An 18,643-nucleotide genomic window follows, 5' to 3' on the forward strand; every position below is an offset into this window, starting at 1 on the left:
TACACCACCCTTTTCTTCGATTTCACAGCCTTTTTCAAATCCATTTAGTACCTCCAATAGTATTCCTCCTCCATCTTCTTCTTCTTCGTCTTCACCATCAATTGTTTCATCAACCCCAGCAATCAATCTCTTTAAAACACCACCAACTCCTACACCACCCATTTTTTCGAATACACAACCGTTTTCAAATCCTTTCAATACCACCAATATTACTCCTACTCCATTTTCCTTTCCTTCTTGGACTTCTTCACAAGTAACTAGTCCATCACCTCCAGTGACTTATACCTTCACAAGACCTATACCTTCAATTCCACCGACTCAAACATCCATTAGTACTCCGGCTCAGTCTCCTTTTTCTACTCCTGGCTCCAACATTGTCAATCCAACACAGCCACAACCAAGCAACACACCTGTTATTCAGCAGAATGACTTGGTACAACAGCAACAGCAGCAGCAACAACAACAACAGCAGCGGCAGCAGCACCAACAAAAACCAGTACTAGTAGTACCTGCTACAAATCCATTTGGAACCCCTCGCGCAACGGCTCAGGTGCCGCATGGTGGTACTGTTCAGTATGGAATTTCAAGTATGCCTGTTGTGGATAGACCTGCGAGGGCTCGTGTTAATGTCTCATCTTTGTCAGCTGCAAGAAGCCAGATACGAAGGCAAATGATTGGTTTTCCTGCTGACGGCTGCAAATCAAGAAGACATGATCTTTACAAGAATAAGAATGGTACTAGTCATCCGAAGGTTCCTTTTTTCAGTGATGATGCTGATCAAGTACCCAAGACTCCCAAGATCAGGCTCTAAAGAAGAAAACAAGCAAGTGAAGATTCAGTTATGTAGAGTTGCTGAAGTCGATCGACTCGTTAGAGTAAGAGTCATGTATGTCATAAATATCATGTTGCAATGTTGATTTTGAATGAGATTGTTTGTAATCTGAAAAATAGTCATTGTTTGTTCTGTATTTAGACCATTATTGATTACTGTTTCTCCATAGAAAATCCGATATTTTGAAGAACCAATAACTCTGTTGAACAAGCAAAGCATGCATCTAACAAGATATAGCAAGGTAATCAATGTATAGGGTTGCTCTTGCTAAATCAAAAGAAAAAAAGTTCTGGTGCTAGAAAAACTGACAAAAACTTACCTTTCATAGACACCTGAAAGCGGAAGCTCATCAAATTAATAATTCAATACACTTGGATATGGAAAAATCCACACAGTTTATCTAGATTGATTATTATACCTTGTATTTCTTTTGAAATATGACAACAAATCCAGAAAAAATTGGATTAAACTTCCCATATGGGCTATATAATGTTACATTGACCAAGTCTCCTATCTGCCTATAGTCTCAGTTAGTATATACCAATCAACCATGTCAAACGAGAGACACTACTATCGTATCAATGTGTCTAAGTCCCAAAAAGTCTTTGAAACCTTCATCGACTGGACTCGATTCTCATCATCACTGGATCGGGTTCGACTTGAGTTCAAGCTCTTCAAGGCGGTAGAAAGCGTTTGGGTTGCAGATGATTGTGATGTTGGTGTTATCCATGACCAAACCATTAACCTGCTCAAAGCTGAAAAACCAATCATGGTTACTCAGACCAAGCTGTTTTCTGATCAATGTAGCTTGATGATTAGAGGCATTCTCTCCGGCATGCATGTCCCAGAAGACGAGCAGCAAAATATAATCATGCAAGTATTTCATGGGATCAGAGTTGTTCAAACAGATCAGAGGGCTCGTGGCCTCGCCACCATGCCTAATGTTCTTGTGGACATTTATGATGTGACTCTGCAGTTGCAGAATATCAATGATGATCAAACATTTGGTCAGAAACAAGATTGACATGAAATTAACAGATGATCATGATGGGGTTATAGAATATTAGGATTGCTTAATTTCTGTAATGTATCATTATATCTTGATTAATTCATGAGTGCTTAGTCAAAGTTGGGGATGATATATATGGCTGCCTAACCTTCTGATTGTTACCCTAGCTTGTTTCTCATTTAACAGTTGTTAATTCTAAACAAACATAAATAACAAGACTATATGTATCTGTTGATTATGATTAGGTCCTTGTTGTGCATCTGTCCATTTTGAATTCTATTTATCTAGGTATATTTTGTTTAAACTAGTTGTCATTAGCTTTTTCAAATGCCTTTGCGCGGTAAAATATCTTTTTAAACCATATACGACCGGTCGTTGGTCGCGCCATTACATGAGTATTAATTACTATATTTTTTTAAAATTAGTTGTATAGATTCCGTCGCGCTCTTTTGCATCGATGTCAATGTATATTTCTGCTTATAAATTATGATTTGTTTCTTTGTCCGCTCTTACGATCACCCTCATATGAGTTGTGCATGTAGTTTGTATCAACTCTGACGAGATGAACATTACTGCATAACGTAAATAACTATTTACGGTAATAATTAAAAAAAAGAATTTCTACACCAAACCCCCACGGTAACATAGGTAAGGACGCACGCACTAGAAAGTCTTCGCGGGTTTCATCAAAATTTACCTCCAAAGCTTCCACAGTCAACTCCTCCTCCTTCATTCGAACGCTTCAATCCCCAAATCCACTGCAAACCCTAAATCTCAAACCCTCTCCAGCTCCTCTAACCAAACCTCAACTCATGGACCAATGGCGTCCCAGGGCTCCAATCCAAGGTACCCCCTGCCCTACCTGCTCAATTTCTCACTTCCCCTTTTGCCCTCCCCACCTTCAAAACCCTAACTTCCCTCCCGATTCCTTCCAAAGACCCAATTTTGATCCCTATTCTAGACCCATCGCTCCTCCTCCGCCGCCGCCGTGGCTGCGAAACCCTAATCTCGCTTATCAAGGCTTCGCGCCTCCTCCGCCGCCGCCTTCACAACCACAACCACCTCCACCGCCGCCGCCGTACGACTACAGTGGCAATGGCTACGTTAATGACGGTGATCGGAGCTTCAAGAGGCCGAGGATCGATGATTTCGGGTCCGGTCCGGGTTTTCGGAGCGAGTTTGACCCGAACAGTAGTGGTGGGTATCTATCGGAAGATGAGCGGAGATTGAAGCTGATTCATGATCACGGCGGTAGTAATCAGGGTTTTGATGGTAGTGTTAAACATAGTGTTAGTAATAATGTGCAGAGTAATGGGAGTTATGCTGTTAATTATGAACCACAGCATTCCCATTTGCAAAATCATAGCAATCAGCTGCCGCAAGGTTATGGAATGCAGCGGCAGGGAGGCTACTTTCAACCCCGTACGCCGGCATTGCGGCCAATCAGTGGGCAGCAGCCTCCTCTTCCTGTTTCTCCACCGCCTCCTCTCCCGTCGAAAGGGCCACCTACATTGTTTCCTGTTCATAATGTTTCATCGCCGATGACATCTGCAGCCTATCAACCGAATCATGAGGCCCACCACTCCATGCCGCCGCCTTATTTCCATAGTAAGCCATTTTCACATGCTTCTACTGGATATGTTATGGAGGTATAGTTGCTGACTTAGATAATGCATTTGTGCTTTTGTTATGTATTGTTGCATTGTTGGTTAGGGTTGCGTTTCTGTATTGGTGTCGTTGTGATTGAAATCGTTTTGTTTGTAGTTTCCCAAGGAGGCTCATGTGTTCCATCAAACGTTACCGAAGCAGTACGTGGGAGATGGTCAGCCATTTCCACAAAAGCGGTCATCTTTGGATAAGCCAAAGGTTGTGGATGCTTTGCACTTATTTAAGCAGCCACATCGAGTCACCCGCCCTGATCATTTTGTGGTAATCCTACGAGGGCTTCCAGGTACCAATATTAGAATTTGATCTGTGGAAATGGAGTTTCTTGAATTTTTTATGTGTATACTGTGCTTCCCTAGTGTCTTGGGCAATTGAATCTGCATAACTTGCAGTCTGCTTGATTCGTGGAGAAGAAATCTTATTTATTCTATAGCTTAAATGGTGGTGAAAAACTATTTCCATATTGAGTCATGGACATGTGTGATGGATTGGTGATTGCATTGTATGTTAATTTTCACACGGATGATTATATAGTAAGCATGATGAAGTGGCTCAAGACATGTATGGAAAAGATGTCAGGCCATTCTCTTTCTTTCAGTCTTTTATCTTTCTCAAACTGAGGATATATAATGAATTTCTATATCAGGTAGCGGAAAGAGCTACTTAGCAAAGCTGCTGCGTGACTTAGAGGTTGAAAATGGTGGTGGTGCTCCACGAATTCATTCCATGGATGATTATTTTATGACAGAAGTAGAAAAGGTTTGCTATTGTCTCGTCTTATAATTTTTTATATTTTGTTTTGATCATCTTGCTGTTAGTTGCTTCCTCTCACTTTCTTATTGGATATTTTTTAGAATTATCTTGGTAGTTGAGATAAATTAACTTAGTATTTTCTTATGTCCCGAAGGTGGAAGAAAGTGATGCTTCAAAATCTTCCAGTTCATCTAGAGGCAAGAAGCCTGTAGTGAAGAAGGTGATGGAGTATTGTTATGAACCTGAAATGCAGGAGGTAATACAAAATAATTGAAATTCAGAATTTTGGTTTGATATGTCTATCTTGCGTTTTATTCTTGTCATTTCTAGTTCTATGATTATGACACTTGATTTGTTTGTGTGTGTGTGTCTGTCAGGGCAAGTGTTATCTATATTGAATTATGTCAAGCATTTATGCTAATCATGTCTTTGCTCACAGGCTTATCGGTCGAGTATGCTGAAGGCATTTAAGAAGACCCTCGAGGATGATGTTTTCACCTTCGTAATCGGTATTTCTCTATTTTGATATTGATGACAACATCAAACTTTATCTCTATGTCCCACTAAATTTTTTGCCTTTGTAATTATCTTGGGTTGGAATTACTTGCAGCTTGTTTTGGGTCCAAATGTCCAATGATGTATACGCAGTGTTTACTTTGATTTTCAGCAGCTCACTCTGATGCTTTCTTAGCTCCAGTGAGGCCTATGTCTCCTATAAAACATGCGTGCATAGATAACCTACCTGAATTACTCTTTTGATAGGAAGCCAAACTGGTCTTTTGTTATTGTAGATATTTTTAAATCATGAGGCATTAAAATGATAAAGTCATAGGATTCTAAGTGCTAGATTCCAATAAATAAGCAAAAGTACATTTAATAAGAAAATGATCTAGTTGCTGATAGATTAGGTGGTAATGCAGTGCCCATGCACTGCCTTCATTTTCACTAACTACAGTTGCAGTATTATTTGGAAATTGACCCTTTTGGTGGTGGTATGTGTTCTTCGTCTTAGTGGATGACCGCAATCTGCGGGTAGCTGAGTTTGCTCAATTTTGGGCAATTGCAAAGGTATATCCTCACTTCTCTCTTTCTCAACACCTCTGCCATGTGTTCTGTAAGTGTCAGCTCTGTTTCTAAAATGCACTGACCATTTTCATGAGAAAAAGTGGTGCTGTCATGTTCCGTCTACGTTGTCCGTTAGAGTTGTGCTTAGGTGTGGGTGTAGATTTGATTAGTAGTAGGCAGCAGGATCCTGTCATTGTCAATTCCCCTTAAAATTATGCTCTTTGTTTGGGTGTATTTAGTTTGAGTGTATTTCTATCACTGGTCTTAGTGCATCAACTGTAGGTTTGATTGATTTTTTTTAGTTTTTTGTTTCATTTGTTCTATAGATGTTTAAATTTTCTCTGTTGGTGGATGAGGTGATCTGGTTCTCTGTGCAAACATTTCTGATAATTTTCATGCAATGCAGTAACCTACTCTTTTCTTTTATGGTATGTTTCAATAGATAGACATTGCCACATAAACTTTTACTTGTCGAGCTAACCTTAATTGGTTAGTGCTGTAGACTCTGCTTCTTATCCTACTTTGTTGATGCAATGTAGGATTTGGATTTAGGCATTTTTGGTTTGTTTATTTGTTCTGGTACTTCAATGTGTGACTGCTGTTTATGTAAGGAAGCTGATCACTCCAGGAACTAGACCTGGATTCCTTTTAATTTCTCCATCTGGAAGCTATTTCCCTCTCTTACATTGTGACTCGTAATTTATGGAAAAGGATGCCAGTCATTATTTTATTTTCAATATCCATAATGTTGATTAATCATATAGTGATGTGTTCATTGTCTGTTTTTTCTTTACTCATTTTTTCCCTTCTTCTTGTCAGAGTTCGGGGTATGAAGTTTATATACTAGAAGCACCATATAAGGATCCTGCGGTGAGTATTATCTGTTGGTACTATATATTGTTCAGTTCTTTGTGTCACAACAAAGGCATACAATAAAATCAGTATCTTGTATGTATTTGTTTTGAATAATTGACATGTGATTATTATCTTTCTTGAAAAGAAGCCAAAACAGACATAACTTGGGTGACAACTTCTTGAAGCTTTGTGAAATTTCTTGCATTTTTAGGGCTGCGCAGCTAGGAATGTGCATGGCTTCACTCAAGAAGACATACAAAAGATGGCTGAACAGTGGGAGGAATCTCCATCCATATACTTGCAATTGGACGCCAAGGTTAGTCATTTTGCTCAGGATTAGGATGGAGGAGCTTGAAGTAATCCTCAGCTGTATATGCACACAATTAAAGATGGAGTCGAGTTAACACTGTTACCTTTAATTATTGGGGGGATGGGGGAAGAAAAAACAAAGAGCTTGTGTTGAGTTGGGAAGGCTATTAACTTGAGAATGTTAGAGTAACTTCTTTCAGTGAGGCTGGCTATTAACTGTGACTGTAAGAGCAACTTATTTTGTTCCCATAGGAGGATACACAACGCTGATCCCTCTTCTCTACTTAACACCCTCCTTACCTTTTCAGGTTCAACTTCCCTTTTAACAAGGGGTGATTGCACTTGGCTACAAGAGCGAATTAGAATAATAAGTTCTAAATGTTAATGTGACATGCACTTGATTCTGGGTTTTTGGTTTAATGCTGTGTTTTTCTGGCTTGACAGTCATTGTTTCATGGAGATGATCTGAAGGAAAGTGGTATTCAAGAGGCAAGTTAATTACCTGCCTGTGACTCTTTTTGCTTTTCGTTTACTTGATCGCTACACACTAGTAGAAATGAAATATATATGTGAAAAGTCCGCGGGCATGAATTTCTTGGTCACCGACATGTTGGAGTCCAGGAAGATAATACTTAATATGTGAAAATTGTGATCTTTTCTCTAAACCATTCTTTATTTGATGTCTACCAGGTAGACATGGATACAGAAGATGTAGATAATGATGTAATATCCGGAGCGCAAGAGAGAAAGCCGGAGAAGACCATGAAACCTCCTGCTGAAGACAATGCGCCTGATGGTATTTTTGGTCTTAATTCTTCAAGTTTAGTAATTCTGTATGAGCTACGGTAAAATTGAATAATCAGGTTTACTAAATTTTAAGCCTTAGGTTCTTCAAAGGACGTGAAGAGCTTGGATGCCGAAGAAGATCACCCAGGAGTAGAAGTAAAAGAACTAGGAAGGAGTAAATGGTCAGAAATTTTAGATGAAGATGATACAGATAAAACTGAAGAAGTGAAGAGTAATGCTCTATCTGGATTGATTCAAGCTTATCGCAAGGAAGTGAAATCTGTATGCTGGAGTGACCAGGTATGTCTTATCACATCATTCAGTCAATGTATTTGGGTGGGGGTCTGATTTTGTTAGCTCTTTTCTTCAGAGGCGCAAACAGCTTTTATGTATTACTTTTGAGGTTCGATTTCTTACATGCCTGTTCACATCTTGATTGTTGCAACTTTTGCACTTTTTTTGTCCAGGTTGGCAATACTGGCTTTTCAATAACAGCAGCAAAGAAGGCAAATGTATCGTCTTTGGTGATTGGTCCAGGTGCTGGATACAACTTGGTAAGTTACATGCCTTCCACTGAAACTACTGCATAATGCCTTCCATAATGTTTAGCTAGTACTTGTAGTACCATGGGCTCAAGACTCGCATTGTTAAATTGCCTTAATGATAATGGTCTCATTGTGATTTACTTTCAACACCTGCAGAGGTCCAACCCCTTGCCTGAAGAAGAGAACCCAGTTCCACCCCGTAGCACTGCTAAACCAAAGAGGCAGAACGTATTCCAAGATCAGCTTCGTGCAGAACACGAATCCTTCAAAGCTGTTTTTGACAGGAGACGACATCGAATTGGTGGGCTAGACCTGGAAGACGAATAAATCATAGGAGCCACAGGAACTTTTCCTGCAAAATTGTTGTTGGAATATTGTTAGATCGATATTTGAATGAATGCAAGCAAATCCATGTAACATGTACAACATTTTCCAAACGTTCAATGAAAATCCATCCTTATCTACCTTCCACATTATCAGCTTAGAACCCTTCACTCTTTATCTATGTTTTCAATACAACTTGCTCGCTACAGTATTTTTATCTAATCAAACAGTACTCATCTTATGGTCTATAGTAAAATCAAAATTAAGAAAAAAAACCACCACCCATCTGGCCTAACGACTTTCTTAACAGTGCAGTCACTGCTCGTGTATGTTATAACACAAAGCCTCCCTCTCATTTTATAATGGCTTAGCCTATCATATCTTCCATCTCTCTGGAAGCTCTCACTTTGTTTCTCTCATGGCTACTGGTTCTGCTGCTGCTGCTGTAGGGCGGCGCTGCCTCACAGATCTCATGGAACCTGAAGCAGCCAAACGCAGCTCCACAATATCCAGCAGCAGCAGACCAACCATTCATTTCCCCAACCATGTACTTCTTCCACTTCTTGTTTTTGTTACTTCTTTCAGTTGCTGCTCTTTATGTTTTGCATAAGTAACTATTTTGTGTGACATGACAGAGGAGCAATCATCAACGTTTAACTCTTTCGATGAATGGATGCCAAGGAGACCACCCTGAGCTCCCTTTAGGAACCGTCGAAACGCGTTCATTTCCGGCAGTTTCATCACCGCCATTGGCCGTGGAGGCACTCAGCTCCGCTGTTTCTCAGTTGCAAGCAAACCCACCTCCTTACACCTCTGGCATTATTCGTCTCCAAGTAAGCAATGGCACATGTTTCTGTGCTCTTTTCTTATCTGTTAACTGCCTAGTAGGTCAAAAAGCTTCGAAATCTAGAGCAATGGGTTCATGCCACGTGGTTGGTGATCTTGAACGGCATGGCTATTGGCCCATAGTTCCTTATCTTGCACATCACTTAAGGGAATACATGCAACTCTAAGATCAGTAAGAAGATGATATTGTATGCTGGTAAACATCACAAACATACCTCATTTGGTTCGCGAAAATGATAAAAACTCTTTTGTCTTTTTCGTGGGAAGGGAAATGAAATTTCTCAAAGAACTTTCTATTCCGATGTTTGAAAATTTAAACACCCTGCTTGAAAATTTCACTATAAGTAATGTAAGAAAGTTTCTGGTTTTTAGTTGGCCTTAACATACAATAGGTGCAGCACGGAGAAAGGAGGAAGATCCCGTCAAGTCTTTTTTGTTTTTGTTTAGGTTAACGGCATATTAACAGTGTTTAGATCAAAATTTTAAAAATTAATGATAGAATGACATGTCAATTGTTTAGACGGTTAGATTATATGAAACATCTAGATTTTAAGAAATTTACAAACTTTACGGTTTCCTCACTTTAGAGGAGCCGGATCCGTGCAGGACTACTAAGGCTAGTTACCATTTTTGAAAGAGTGATGCTTATGCAACTAGCATTGTATTTGTAGGTACCAATCCAGCAGCAAATTGAAGCAATTGACTGGCTGTATGCCCAAAGTAAACTTCTTCCCCGCTGTTACTTCTCAGATAGAGCTCACACCAGCAATTCTAAGCTTGCCATTGATTGCGCCAATGGGAATGGGAATGGCCATATTTCAAAGAAGCATAACAAGTTGGTCAGTGTTGCTGGTGTGGGATCTGCAGTCTTTTTCCAGGATCTGCATCCATTCTCATACAGGCATTGGAAGTCCTTAAAGAGGTGAGTTAAGTATATCGAATTTGGTTTTGTGATAGAATACATATGTCAAGAGTTAAACCTCGAGTCTAATCACGCTTCTTGGTTGCAGGTTCCTGTCTACAGAATGTCCTCTAATTCGGGCATATGGAGCAATCCGGTTTGATGCAAGAGCCAACATATCATCCGAATGGGAGGCCTTTGGCTACTTCTATTTTATGGTCCCTCAGGTAGAAGAACATGAATTTGTTTGCATTGGTGCATAGTTGTTCAAGCCTAATAGGTTATGTTTCTCTGTAAGTATTTATACCATCTGCTGCTAGATACTGAATGACAGGTTGAGTTTGATGAGCTTGAAGATAGTTCAATACTAGCAACAACTATTGCATGGGACAACTCCCTCTCATGGACTTTAGGAAATGCAATTGGGGAACTTAAAGCCACACTAAACCAGGTTCACATCTAGAATTGAGTTGAAAAATTCATGTTTGGAATCACTTAAGATTTTATTTCAAGCCACCATGTTTATATGAATGCTTGATCATGCAGATATCTTCCATTGTTATAAAGCCACAAAAAGAAGTTCCTACATTGCTAATGTTAAGCAATAGTCACATCCCGAGTAAGACATATTGGGATCTTGCTGTTAATAGAGCTTTGCAGAAAATAAGAAGTGATTCAGCACTTATTAAGGTACCTAATAAACCAAGTGCCAAACTTGTTTTCACAACTGAGACCTACCTCCTTTTTATCTCTCTTACAATTATTAACAGATCAGTCTTGTCTCTGGAACTCAGGTTGTACTCGCACGTAGCAGCAGAGTAATAACAGCTACTGATATTGATCCTATTGCATGGTTAGCTTGCTTACAGGTATTGGCTTCTACTTAGTGAACTTTCTATGTGTAGTGTCCAGAAACAAGTTATGACCGGTGCATCTGATATATAACTTAATGCAGGTTGAAGGTGAAAATGCTTATCAGTTTTGTCTCCAGCCACCTGGTGCACCAGCTTTTATTGGAAACACGGTAATTGTCTTAAAAGAGACTGGATTCACCATATAATCTATCACTATTTCCTAATGATATGATTGGATTATCTTTGTGAATAGCCAGAGCAACTGTTTCACAGAACATGGCTTGACATTAATAGTGAAGCTCTGGCTGGAACCCGTGCCAGAGGTAAATCGCTGTCTGAAGATCTTCAAATAGAACTTGACCTACTTTCCAGGTTTATCTCAGAATCTAAAATACATTGTTTTGATGTTCTTACAATACTCAAGAAAATTTCTCTTATAGCAGTAATCCAATTAGCTTTGACCTGATAATAGCCAATTTGTTCATTCGATTTGAACTTTTTATTTACTTTGCAGTCCCAAGGACCACCTTGAGTTTACTATAGTACGAGAAAGCATAAGAAAAAAATTAGAGGCAAGTTTTTGGTGCTTATGGATGAGATTTATTGTTGATCTGTTTATAAGGAGAGAATATTCACACCATATTCTGTTTTCACTCAGGATGTATGTAACAGTGTAGTAGTTGAACCAAAGAAAGAAATCCGAAAACTCCCTAGAGTCCAACATTTATATGCCAAATTGTCTGGCAGGTTAAGAAGTGAAGATGATGAGGTAAAAGTATTGCATTTCTTGTGCAGTAAAGAATTATGTTTCCTTCCAATCTCATAGGTTCTGGAATAATACTTAAAGTAGATTAAATGTAGGTTCTGCATCCACTAGTTTATTGTCCTGAATCATGATTGTTTAATGCAGATTGCTAATTTCTGGATTATATGTTTCCTTGTTATCTTGTTTGTTATTCCAGTTTGAAATACTTTCTTCTCTTCACCCAAGTCCAGCCGTTTGTGGATTTCCGACAGAGGAGGCACGAGTTCTTATTGCAGAAACAGGTAAGATCAATATCTTGTTTCTAGTCAAAACTTTTTGTTCCTTCACAACTTCTAAACACTTACAATGATTTTCAGAAGTATTTGACCGAGGGATGTATGCTGGTCCAGTTGGTTGGTTTGGAGGAGGAGAGAGTGAGTTTGCTGTTGGTATTAGGTCAGCCTTGGTGGAAAAGGTAAAAAACAATTATGTATATTTTTATCTGCTAGCGGAATCGTTGAACTTCTATGTTGTAGAGTTATTAGATATACCAAGTAATCTCGAAGCGCTGACAATTTTGAATTCCAGGGTCTCGGTGCATTGATATATGCTGGAACCGGAGTTGTGGAAGGAAGCAATGCATCATCAGAATGGGATGAACTAGAACTTAAAATTTCTCAGGTGTGTTAATTAGGCTCAAGGTTAAGTCATATTGTGTATATATATCTAAGCATTGTGGGAATAGGTGGTTTATTAAACACGGTAGTGTTTCAATCAATTCTGCAGTTCACCAAGTTACTTAAACTTGAAGGGATCAAAAGCTGATACTGCAGAAGTGTATATCTACCTGAGAAGCTCAGTGGTGTACAATTGGAAATTAAAGGATGGAAGTCAAGTAGCAGAAGATATCAAAGTACATATCTTGTGACTAAAAAGAAAAACAGTTTAGACGATCAAAATTTATCCATTTTATTTATTCATATCTTGTGAAAACTGCCCCAGTCACCTGTCTTATTTCTATATTGAAATACAAATGCAATAAGAGTGACAGCATTGTGTCTTATATTCTTCGCTGTCTACCGCTACAAAACCCGTCTTTCCTAACAGGGTTCAGTTTCAGCTTCATATGCACTAACATCCCTGGCCTTTTCTACATTTAAGAGGACCGGCATAGCGTGTGAGAAAGGTCACGGCTGTCCCAGCTTGCGCTTCGATCATATCCTTCGTGTCGATACTATGAACAGGGCCTCCAGATTCAGTAAAAGTCGCTCCATTCACAAAAAGATCTTTATCTGATTGCCAATTCCAGTTTTTCCATACGCTCTTATCTGTGTTGACTCTATAACATACCTAGACCACAAGAACACCAACACCAGCCTTAGAATACATTTAAACTACAAAAAAGAGCAATGTAGATAGATATATACCTCTTTAGCTGCCTCATTTTCTGGAGCAATGTAGCGATTTCCCTGGCTTAGTATGGTAGGATGGCTGCTGCCGCCGATGGCATACATAATCCAGTGTGTGTAGTCATTGTTCACAACATGGAAAAAACCAAATCTGCACCTTGGCATCCTCTGAACCAATCCCTGTCCGAAATGGTTGAAAGCTAAAGTTATCTGCATAATTTCATCTTTGCTGTTGCTGTCACTTGAACCAAACAGCATCACCTGCATCCATCCACAACAAGCATCACTAATTAGCAAGCGTCACTAGTTAGTACCATCTTGGTTATTAGACTTTCACAGATAGGTTTATTATTACATCATTATGATCGGTGAAGTGAGAGTTGGATATGGTAATGGCGGTAGACGCTTGAATGACATCAATAAGTCCATCGGCACAATTTGATGCAGAAACATGGTCTATCCAAACGTTTGTGGCACCAAACAAGGATATTCCATCACCATCGCTTTCTGTTCGTAATCCATAGTGATTGATGGAATCCCTAATCATGCCACCATTCTTAGGAATGGTGTCACGAACGTGAATGTTACTGATAATGATGTTGCGCACATACTGCAGAGTTATTTGGCCACCACCCTGAATGTGCACATTAACCCCTCGTCCATCAATGGTCTTGTCACTAGCCATCATGAGCTCTTGTTTCAGTTCAATCTTCATGTCTTCTTCAAATATGATCCACAGCGGTTCAGGTCGAGTCACAGCATACCGCAATGTCCCCTCTTTTGGGTTCACCATGTCCTCATCAGTATCATCTGTGACCACATAGATTTTTCCACCTTTGCCTCCGGTTGTACCATGTCCAAAGCCAAGAGCACAATCGGCTAGCTTCTGCCGATTCTCATGCCAGTTTGGGTCGCATCTCCAGCATTTGTCGATCGGGTTTATAGCCTCACATGGACCATCAACATGGTGTCTCAAGTTCCTTCTTGTGTCGTTATGACCCTTCATCGCCCTACAATTAGTTACAAAAACAAAACCTTGTTAAGCATTAATGAAAAAATAATGTTTCCTTGCTGGACAAGGAATTATAACTTACTTGTGCACTTGCTTGTTTAAATGGACTACATGCTTTAGAGGATCATGTTGGTAGGCAGCCTTCGCAGCCTGCTCAGCTTCTTTCTGTCGTTGCTCCCACACATCATCAAACATCCCTATGTTGGCCTTCAAGACTGGAATTGCTATTGACATGAGAAGACATAATATAACCAGCTTCAGCTTGCGATCAGCTTCCAATGCCATCTCTCTTGTTTCCAAAAAATAAGCTTTTGTTACTAGTTACCGACTTCTTTTCTTCAGTAATTAACTACCTTCTATGTACCTCTTCTCGATCTTCCGATAGGGATGACAAATGGAGCAATGTTAATGAGGTCTCTATCTATGTTGCCATTGTTCTTGTGGTTCAGTGAGGAAGGTCTGGGAGAGTGAGAATAAATACCAGAACTGAAATCTAAATGGGGCAAAGACATGAAAATGAGTAGAGAGAAAAGGGAGGAGAGCCGTCCAATATCGTTTATCCTGGAAAATCGACATATGCTCTTGGGGTTATTGGCTCTCCTCTCTTTCCTCCCTAATTATGGCTTAAAAATAAAAACAGAAAATTCGCCAGAACTTACTTTGACCTTTTACACTGAGACAGACTTGTCTCTGGCTTTTCCAATGGTTATCTACAAATACATAGTTTTCAGATTTTCGACCATTTACCAATACTATGTTCGTTTTCAAGAAACATATTTTTTTTGACATAGAGAATAGAATAAAAAAACTAAAACTACAAAAAAAAATGGTTCATTTAACATTACTCGTATTACTTGTATACTTACGAAATGTCAAAAGGCTTCTTTACACTCTTGAAAGAAGTCCTTGAAGTTTCGTAATTTCGTTTTGTCTCTAAGAAACTACAAAAGTAGGGGTAGCAAGCATGGCATGATGTTGAAGCTACACACACACATCCTCCGCCGCAAAGACTCGGAAAGGGAGTTGGTTTGGAAGAAAGGAAAGCAAAGAATAGTCCTTTTTTTCTCCAACCTGTTGGAAACCAAATAATCCACCACCCAATTAACTTGACATGGCTGCAGTCCAACTGGGAAAGTTTGGAATAAGAACCGCATCATTCATTCCCCCACAAGAAAAACTTATATAAATCAATTAGGATCATCATCGACAAGATAATAACACGCAGAGCAAAACATACATAACCCCTTCTTCATAAGGTCAAAGTACAACCTAATTCGACCATTAATGGCAAATGTTAGAGGAAGAACAGCAGGGATGCTCATGGGAGAGAAAGTGTCACCAATGACGCCCACGCGTGTGAAGATTGTCCCTGGTTCTGGCTGGACTGAGGACTCTAATGGCCATTATCTTCTTGTTGACCTGGAAGGTATTCATATTGGTTTTTGATCCCCAAGACATGGTATCTGCATTCACACTTCATTTTGGCTCTTAAATGTGTTTTAGGTTTCAACAAGGAGAAGGTGAGGCTGGAGGTGAACACCACAGCTGGACATCTAACAGTCACCGGAGACAGGCAAGTGAACGAGAGGGAACACGACTATATTGATGAAAATTTTCCGCTACCAGCAAACTCAGATGTCAATAAGATCACTGGGAAGTTTGATGGTGAGATTCTCTATGTAACTGTACCAAAGGTTGTGGCAGTGGTAGAACCAAAGAAGGATCCTGAAATAGCAGAAGCAGTGAAGGAGCCTGAAATAGTAGAAGCAAGGAAGGAGCCTCAAATAGTAGAACCAAAGAAGGAGCCTCAAATAGTTCAAGAAAGGAAAAAACCTGAAATAACGGAGAATCAGAAGATTGAAGCTGCTCCAGCAGCAGAATACACAAACAAATATGATGGCACAGATGATGCAGAGCCAAACAGATTATTAGGCAATGCTTGGATATTCTTTTCTGCAGAGAATATAAAGAAGTGGGAGGAAGATAATGGCATTTTAAGAAGTGCAAGGGAGGTGTTGAGCAAAAACAAAGGGATAGTTATCACAGCTATAGTAGCATTCTCGTTAGGGATGTTTGTTTCTCACAAGTTCGAAACAGGAGAATGATCTAAGGCTAGCTGTTTAAGCTGGTGTGTGTGTTACATACTACTTTCTCTCTGTAGTCTCTTGTTTATACCATATTGTACAATCTCTAACATGTACATATGTAAAGAATAAGAATTTCAATGAATGATATCCCATCATTGTATTATATATTTATCTCTTAAGTTTCTAACACATTAGTAGAAATTACTTGAGTGTTCAGTTAACAAGAATCTGTTCCTCAGTTACCATATCAAACACAAGAAAAAGAAAAAGATATATACTTCATCTCATTGTCAATTAGCATAGATAGAATAAGATATATACCCCAGTATCACATTGTCTACATTTGCAGATTTGCTGACTTAGCATAACAAACACAAGAAAGAAAGAAAGTACACCCTCAACCTCTCTACTAATAGCTAAGAAATCTGGTGCTAAAATTGAGAATGTGTGCCAAAACCCCTCTATATATCAAAGTCTGACATTTCTAAAACACAAGCTTAATAGTGAACTCAAACTGTAGTTGTAATAAATACATTTGAACTGAACCTTGTGTTTTCTTCCTCAGGACCTCCACCTTAAACACTGCAGTGTGACTACCCATTGGAATATATAAGGTGGAGGTTCCTGAGGAAGAAGGCACAATGGGATCATTTCTATCACTACAACTCTTTACGCTGCAGAAAGGTCAAACTTGATATATTAAGATTACGACTCTTAGCAACAATTGAAACACTCTCTTAGCACAAAACTTAGTCGTTCAGATATTGTCCCCATTATCGGGTAGTTTCACTTGGAGACATGTGTCTGAGTTGTCCAAAGCAGATTAACAAGGCCTTTGTATGGAACTTTCTGGCGTCTGCAATCCTAGGAACAAGAATATATGTGAGGAAAGAGTACTTTCGCCAGTTCAAAGGGCTAGAGTAGACTAGTCAAGTTTAATAAAATCTAGCTTTTCAAATCAATCTGTATGGGAATTTAACTGGAATCAGTAAAAAAAACAACAAGCTAGTATAAGCAAAGGACACAACTTCATAACTAGATCTTACACACCAAAACTCAGTCTATTCCAAAGTTGTCGACCCTTCATAAAAAACTTGCAATCATAGCTCAGAAAACATAGAATATATGACCTTATTTAAAAATAGTGATGATGGGTATTGGTTTGAAACTTTGAATCATATTTTCCAAGAACAACCACCACAGGACGACTTCTGCTAAAACAAAGAACGGAACTTTGTAGATTTGGAAACCCAAATTTATGAATCGAGAAAAAGACTCTGAGAGAGTTTACAGAGCCATACCAGAAGCGCCTCTTCCTCTTCTTCTTCTTCCATTGGATTGGAAACTCCGGAGCAACTCGAGATGTACGGCTTCAGTTGGCGGCTGTTTATTTATATGGGTAATGGGCTTGGTGACCCGAGTTTATTGGATGGCTTAATTTGGGCCGAAGATGGGCCTATTTTTAAGTTTTCACTCCGTGGATCAAAGTCATCAAACGAAAATGTGGACTGTCGTGTTATGTATCGAAGCATGAAAGTGTAATGATTAGCTAGTCCCCAAATGCTTGAAGATAGAACCACAGTGCATGAGAATTATTTCAATTGGGTTGTGAATCTTTGGGTTGCATAGAAAGCCCCAAGGGCGCCATATTCTAGGAGCCTAAATTATGTGATTGAATAAACCCTCCTCTATCCGTTGCAGGTCAAGGACTACTTCTCCTTCCCCTTCTTCAAACTCCGATTTGTATTGTTTATAGAAAAATCTCTGATTAACGATAGAACAAAATCCATTTTGCATCATATCCAAGAGATTCCTTGGTTCGAGCCGAAGAAGCAATGTTACTCGATCATTATCAAATTGACTGTAATCTTTTTATGTCCGGGAGGATCCCACCATGTATATACATCTATTACAAAATTGCATAAGCCTTCCTTAATGCTCATGAGATTGATCAAAGTTTTTGGACTAGCGAGCCTCTTGTGCAAGTTTTGGAAATGTTAGAAAGGTGAAGGAAGATGTGGGCACATTTCCAAATTGGTAAATATTCATATTCTAGCTTTGATCTCATTCTATGTGAGATGATGAGGTGACACATACCCGAAAAAATATGATGCTGAAAAACAGAACAGGGCATCAAAGAATTCAATTCAAAAATGACTTTATGCTGTGGGATTGGATTCCTCAAGCAACCAATTTCGAAAAGGTTGCAGCAGACCACTTCAGCATGATGCGGGATAGATCGATGGAGAAGCTTCTTTGATATGCGCGCCACTTGCCCAAAGTTGCCATTTGCCATTTCACCCTTCACTAACCCTAACCCTAACCCTAACCCTTAAACGGGTGTTTGTTCGTAAATTCTTTACTTATTTTGGATAATTGAAATTTCAGAGTCGTTCCGATTAATTCTAATAATTCATGTCTCCACAGTTTCATAACCCGAAATATTTAATAAATCATCTAGAAAGTCGTACAAAACTATGAAATGGTTGTAAATAGTGAAATTGCGATGGGATGATGGACTAGAATTATATCACTCTGCTTTTACTGTATATAAAAGAGCATTAGCTGTGAATCCAGGTGCTTCATCAAGACTGTGACATTCATTCATAGCCATTCGCCAATATGGTAGAAAGGAAAAGCAGATGC

General features: G+C 39.2%; 4 protein-coding genes across 4 annotated transcripts; 3 read left to right on the forward strand and 1 right to left on the reverse strand.

The window, feature by feature from the left end:
- Positions 1-3,198: 3,198 nt before the first annotated feature.
- On the forward strand, positions 3,199-8,291 carry LOC101290765. The gene is made up of 13 exons (XM_004299347.1): positions 3,199-3,490; positions 3,606-3,792; positions 4,153-4,265; positions 4,414-4,515; positions 4,699-4,768; positions 5,272-5,327; positions 6,144-6,194; positions 6,391-6,495; positions 6,933-6,977; positions 7,179-7,284; positions 7,375-7,574; positions 7,742-7,828; positions 7,976-8,291. Exons 1-13 carry the CDS (start codon positions 3,233-3,235, stop codon positions 8,144-8,146), a joined length of 1,551 nt encoding a protein of 516 aa, XP_004299395.1. The 5' UTR covers positions 3,199-3,232; the 3' UTR covers positions 8,147-8,291.
- A 514-nt stretch (positions 8,292-8,805) lies between these two features.
- LOC101314096 (isochorismate synthase 2, chloroplastic-like) lies at positions 8,806-12,314 on the forward strand. Its single transcript, XM_004301116.1, has 14 exons — positions 8,806-8,976; positions 9,661-9,911; positions 10,000-10,117; positions 10,225-10,341; positions 10,437-10,580; positions 10,685-10,759; positions 10,846-10,914; positions 10,998-11,116; positions 11,259-11,316; positions 11,403-11,513; positions 11,707-11,791; positions 11,867-11,964; positions 12,078-12,170; positions 12,276-12,314. Exons 1-14 carry the CDS (start codon positions 8,809-8,811, stop codon positions 12,312-12,314), a joined length of 1,545 nt encoding a protein of 514 aa, XP_004301164.1. The 5' UTR covers positions 8,806-8,808.
- Positions 12,315-12,620: 306 nt separating this feature from the next.
- Positions 12,621-14,195, reverse strand: LOC101314382 (probable pectate lyase P59-like). Its single transcript, XM_004301117.1, has 4 exons — positions 13,993-14,195; positions 13,236-13,908; positions 12,917-13,159; positions 12,621-12,839 (listed from the first exon to the last, which is right to left on the reverse strand). The coding sequence occupies exons 1-4, from the start codon at positions 14,193-14,195 to the stop codon at positions 12,621-12,623; spliced, it is 1,338 nt and encodes a 445-aa protein (XP_004301165.1).
- Positions 14,196-15,048: 853 nt separating this feature from the next.
- LOC101291050 lies at positions 15,049-16,724 on the forward strand. The gene is made up of 2 exons (XM_004299348.1): positions 15,049-15,336; positions 15,414-16,724. Exons 1-2 carry the CDS (start codon positions 15,195-15,197, stop codon positions 16,013-16,015), a joined length of 744 nt encoding a protein of 247 aa, XP_004299396.1. The 5' UTR covers positions 15,049-15,194; the 3' UTR covers positions 16,016-16,724.
- The last annotated feature ends 1,919 nt before the right edge of the window (positions 16,725-18,643 follow it).

The sequence above is a fragment of the Fragaria vesca genome, linkage group LG5, assembly GCF_000184155.1.
Source record: "Fragaria vesca subsp. vesca linkage group LG5, FraVesHawaii_1.0, whole genome shotgun sequence".
NCBI classification, from domain to species: Eukaryota; Viridiplantae; Streptophyta; class Magnoliopsida; order Rosales; family Rosaceae; genus Fragaria; species Fragaria vesca.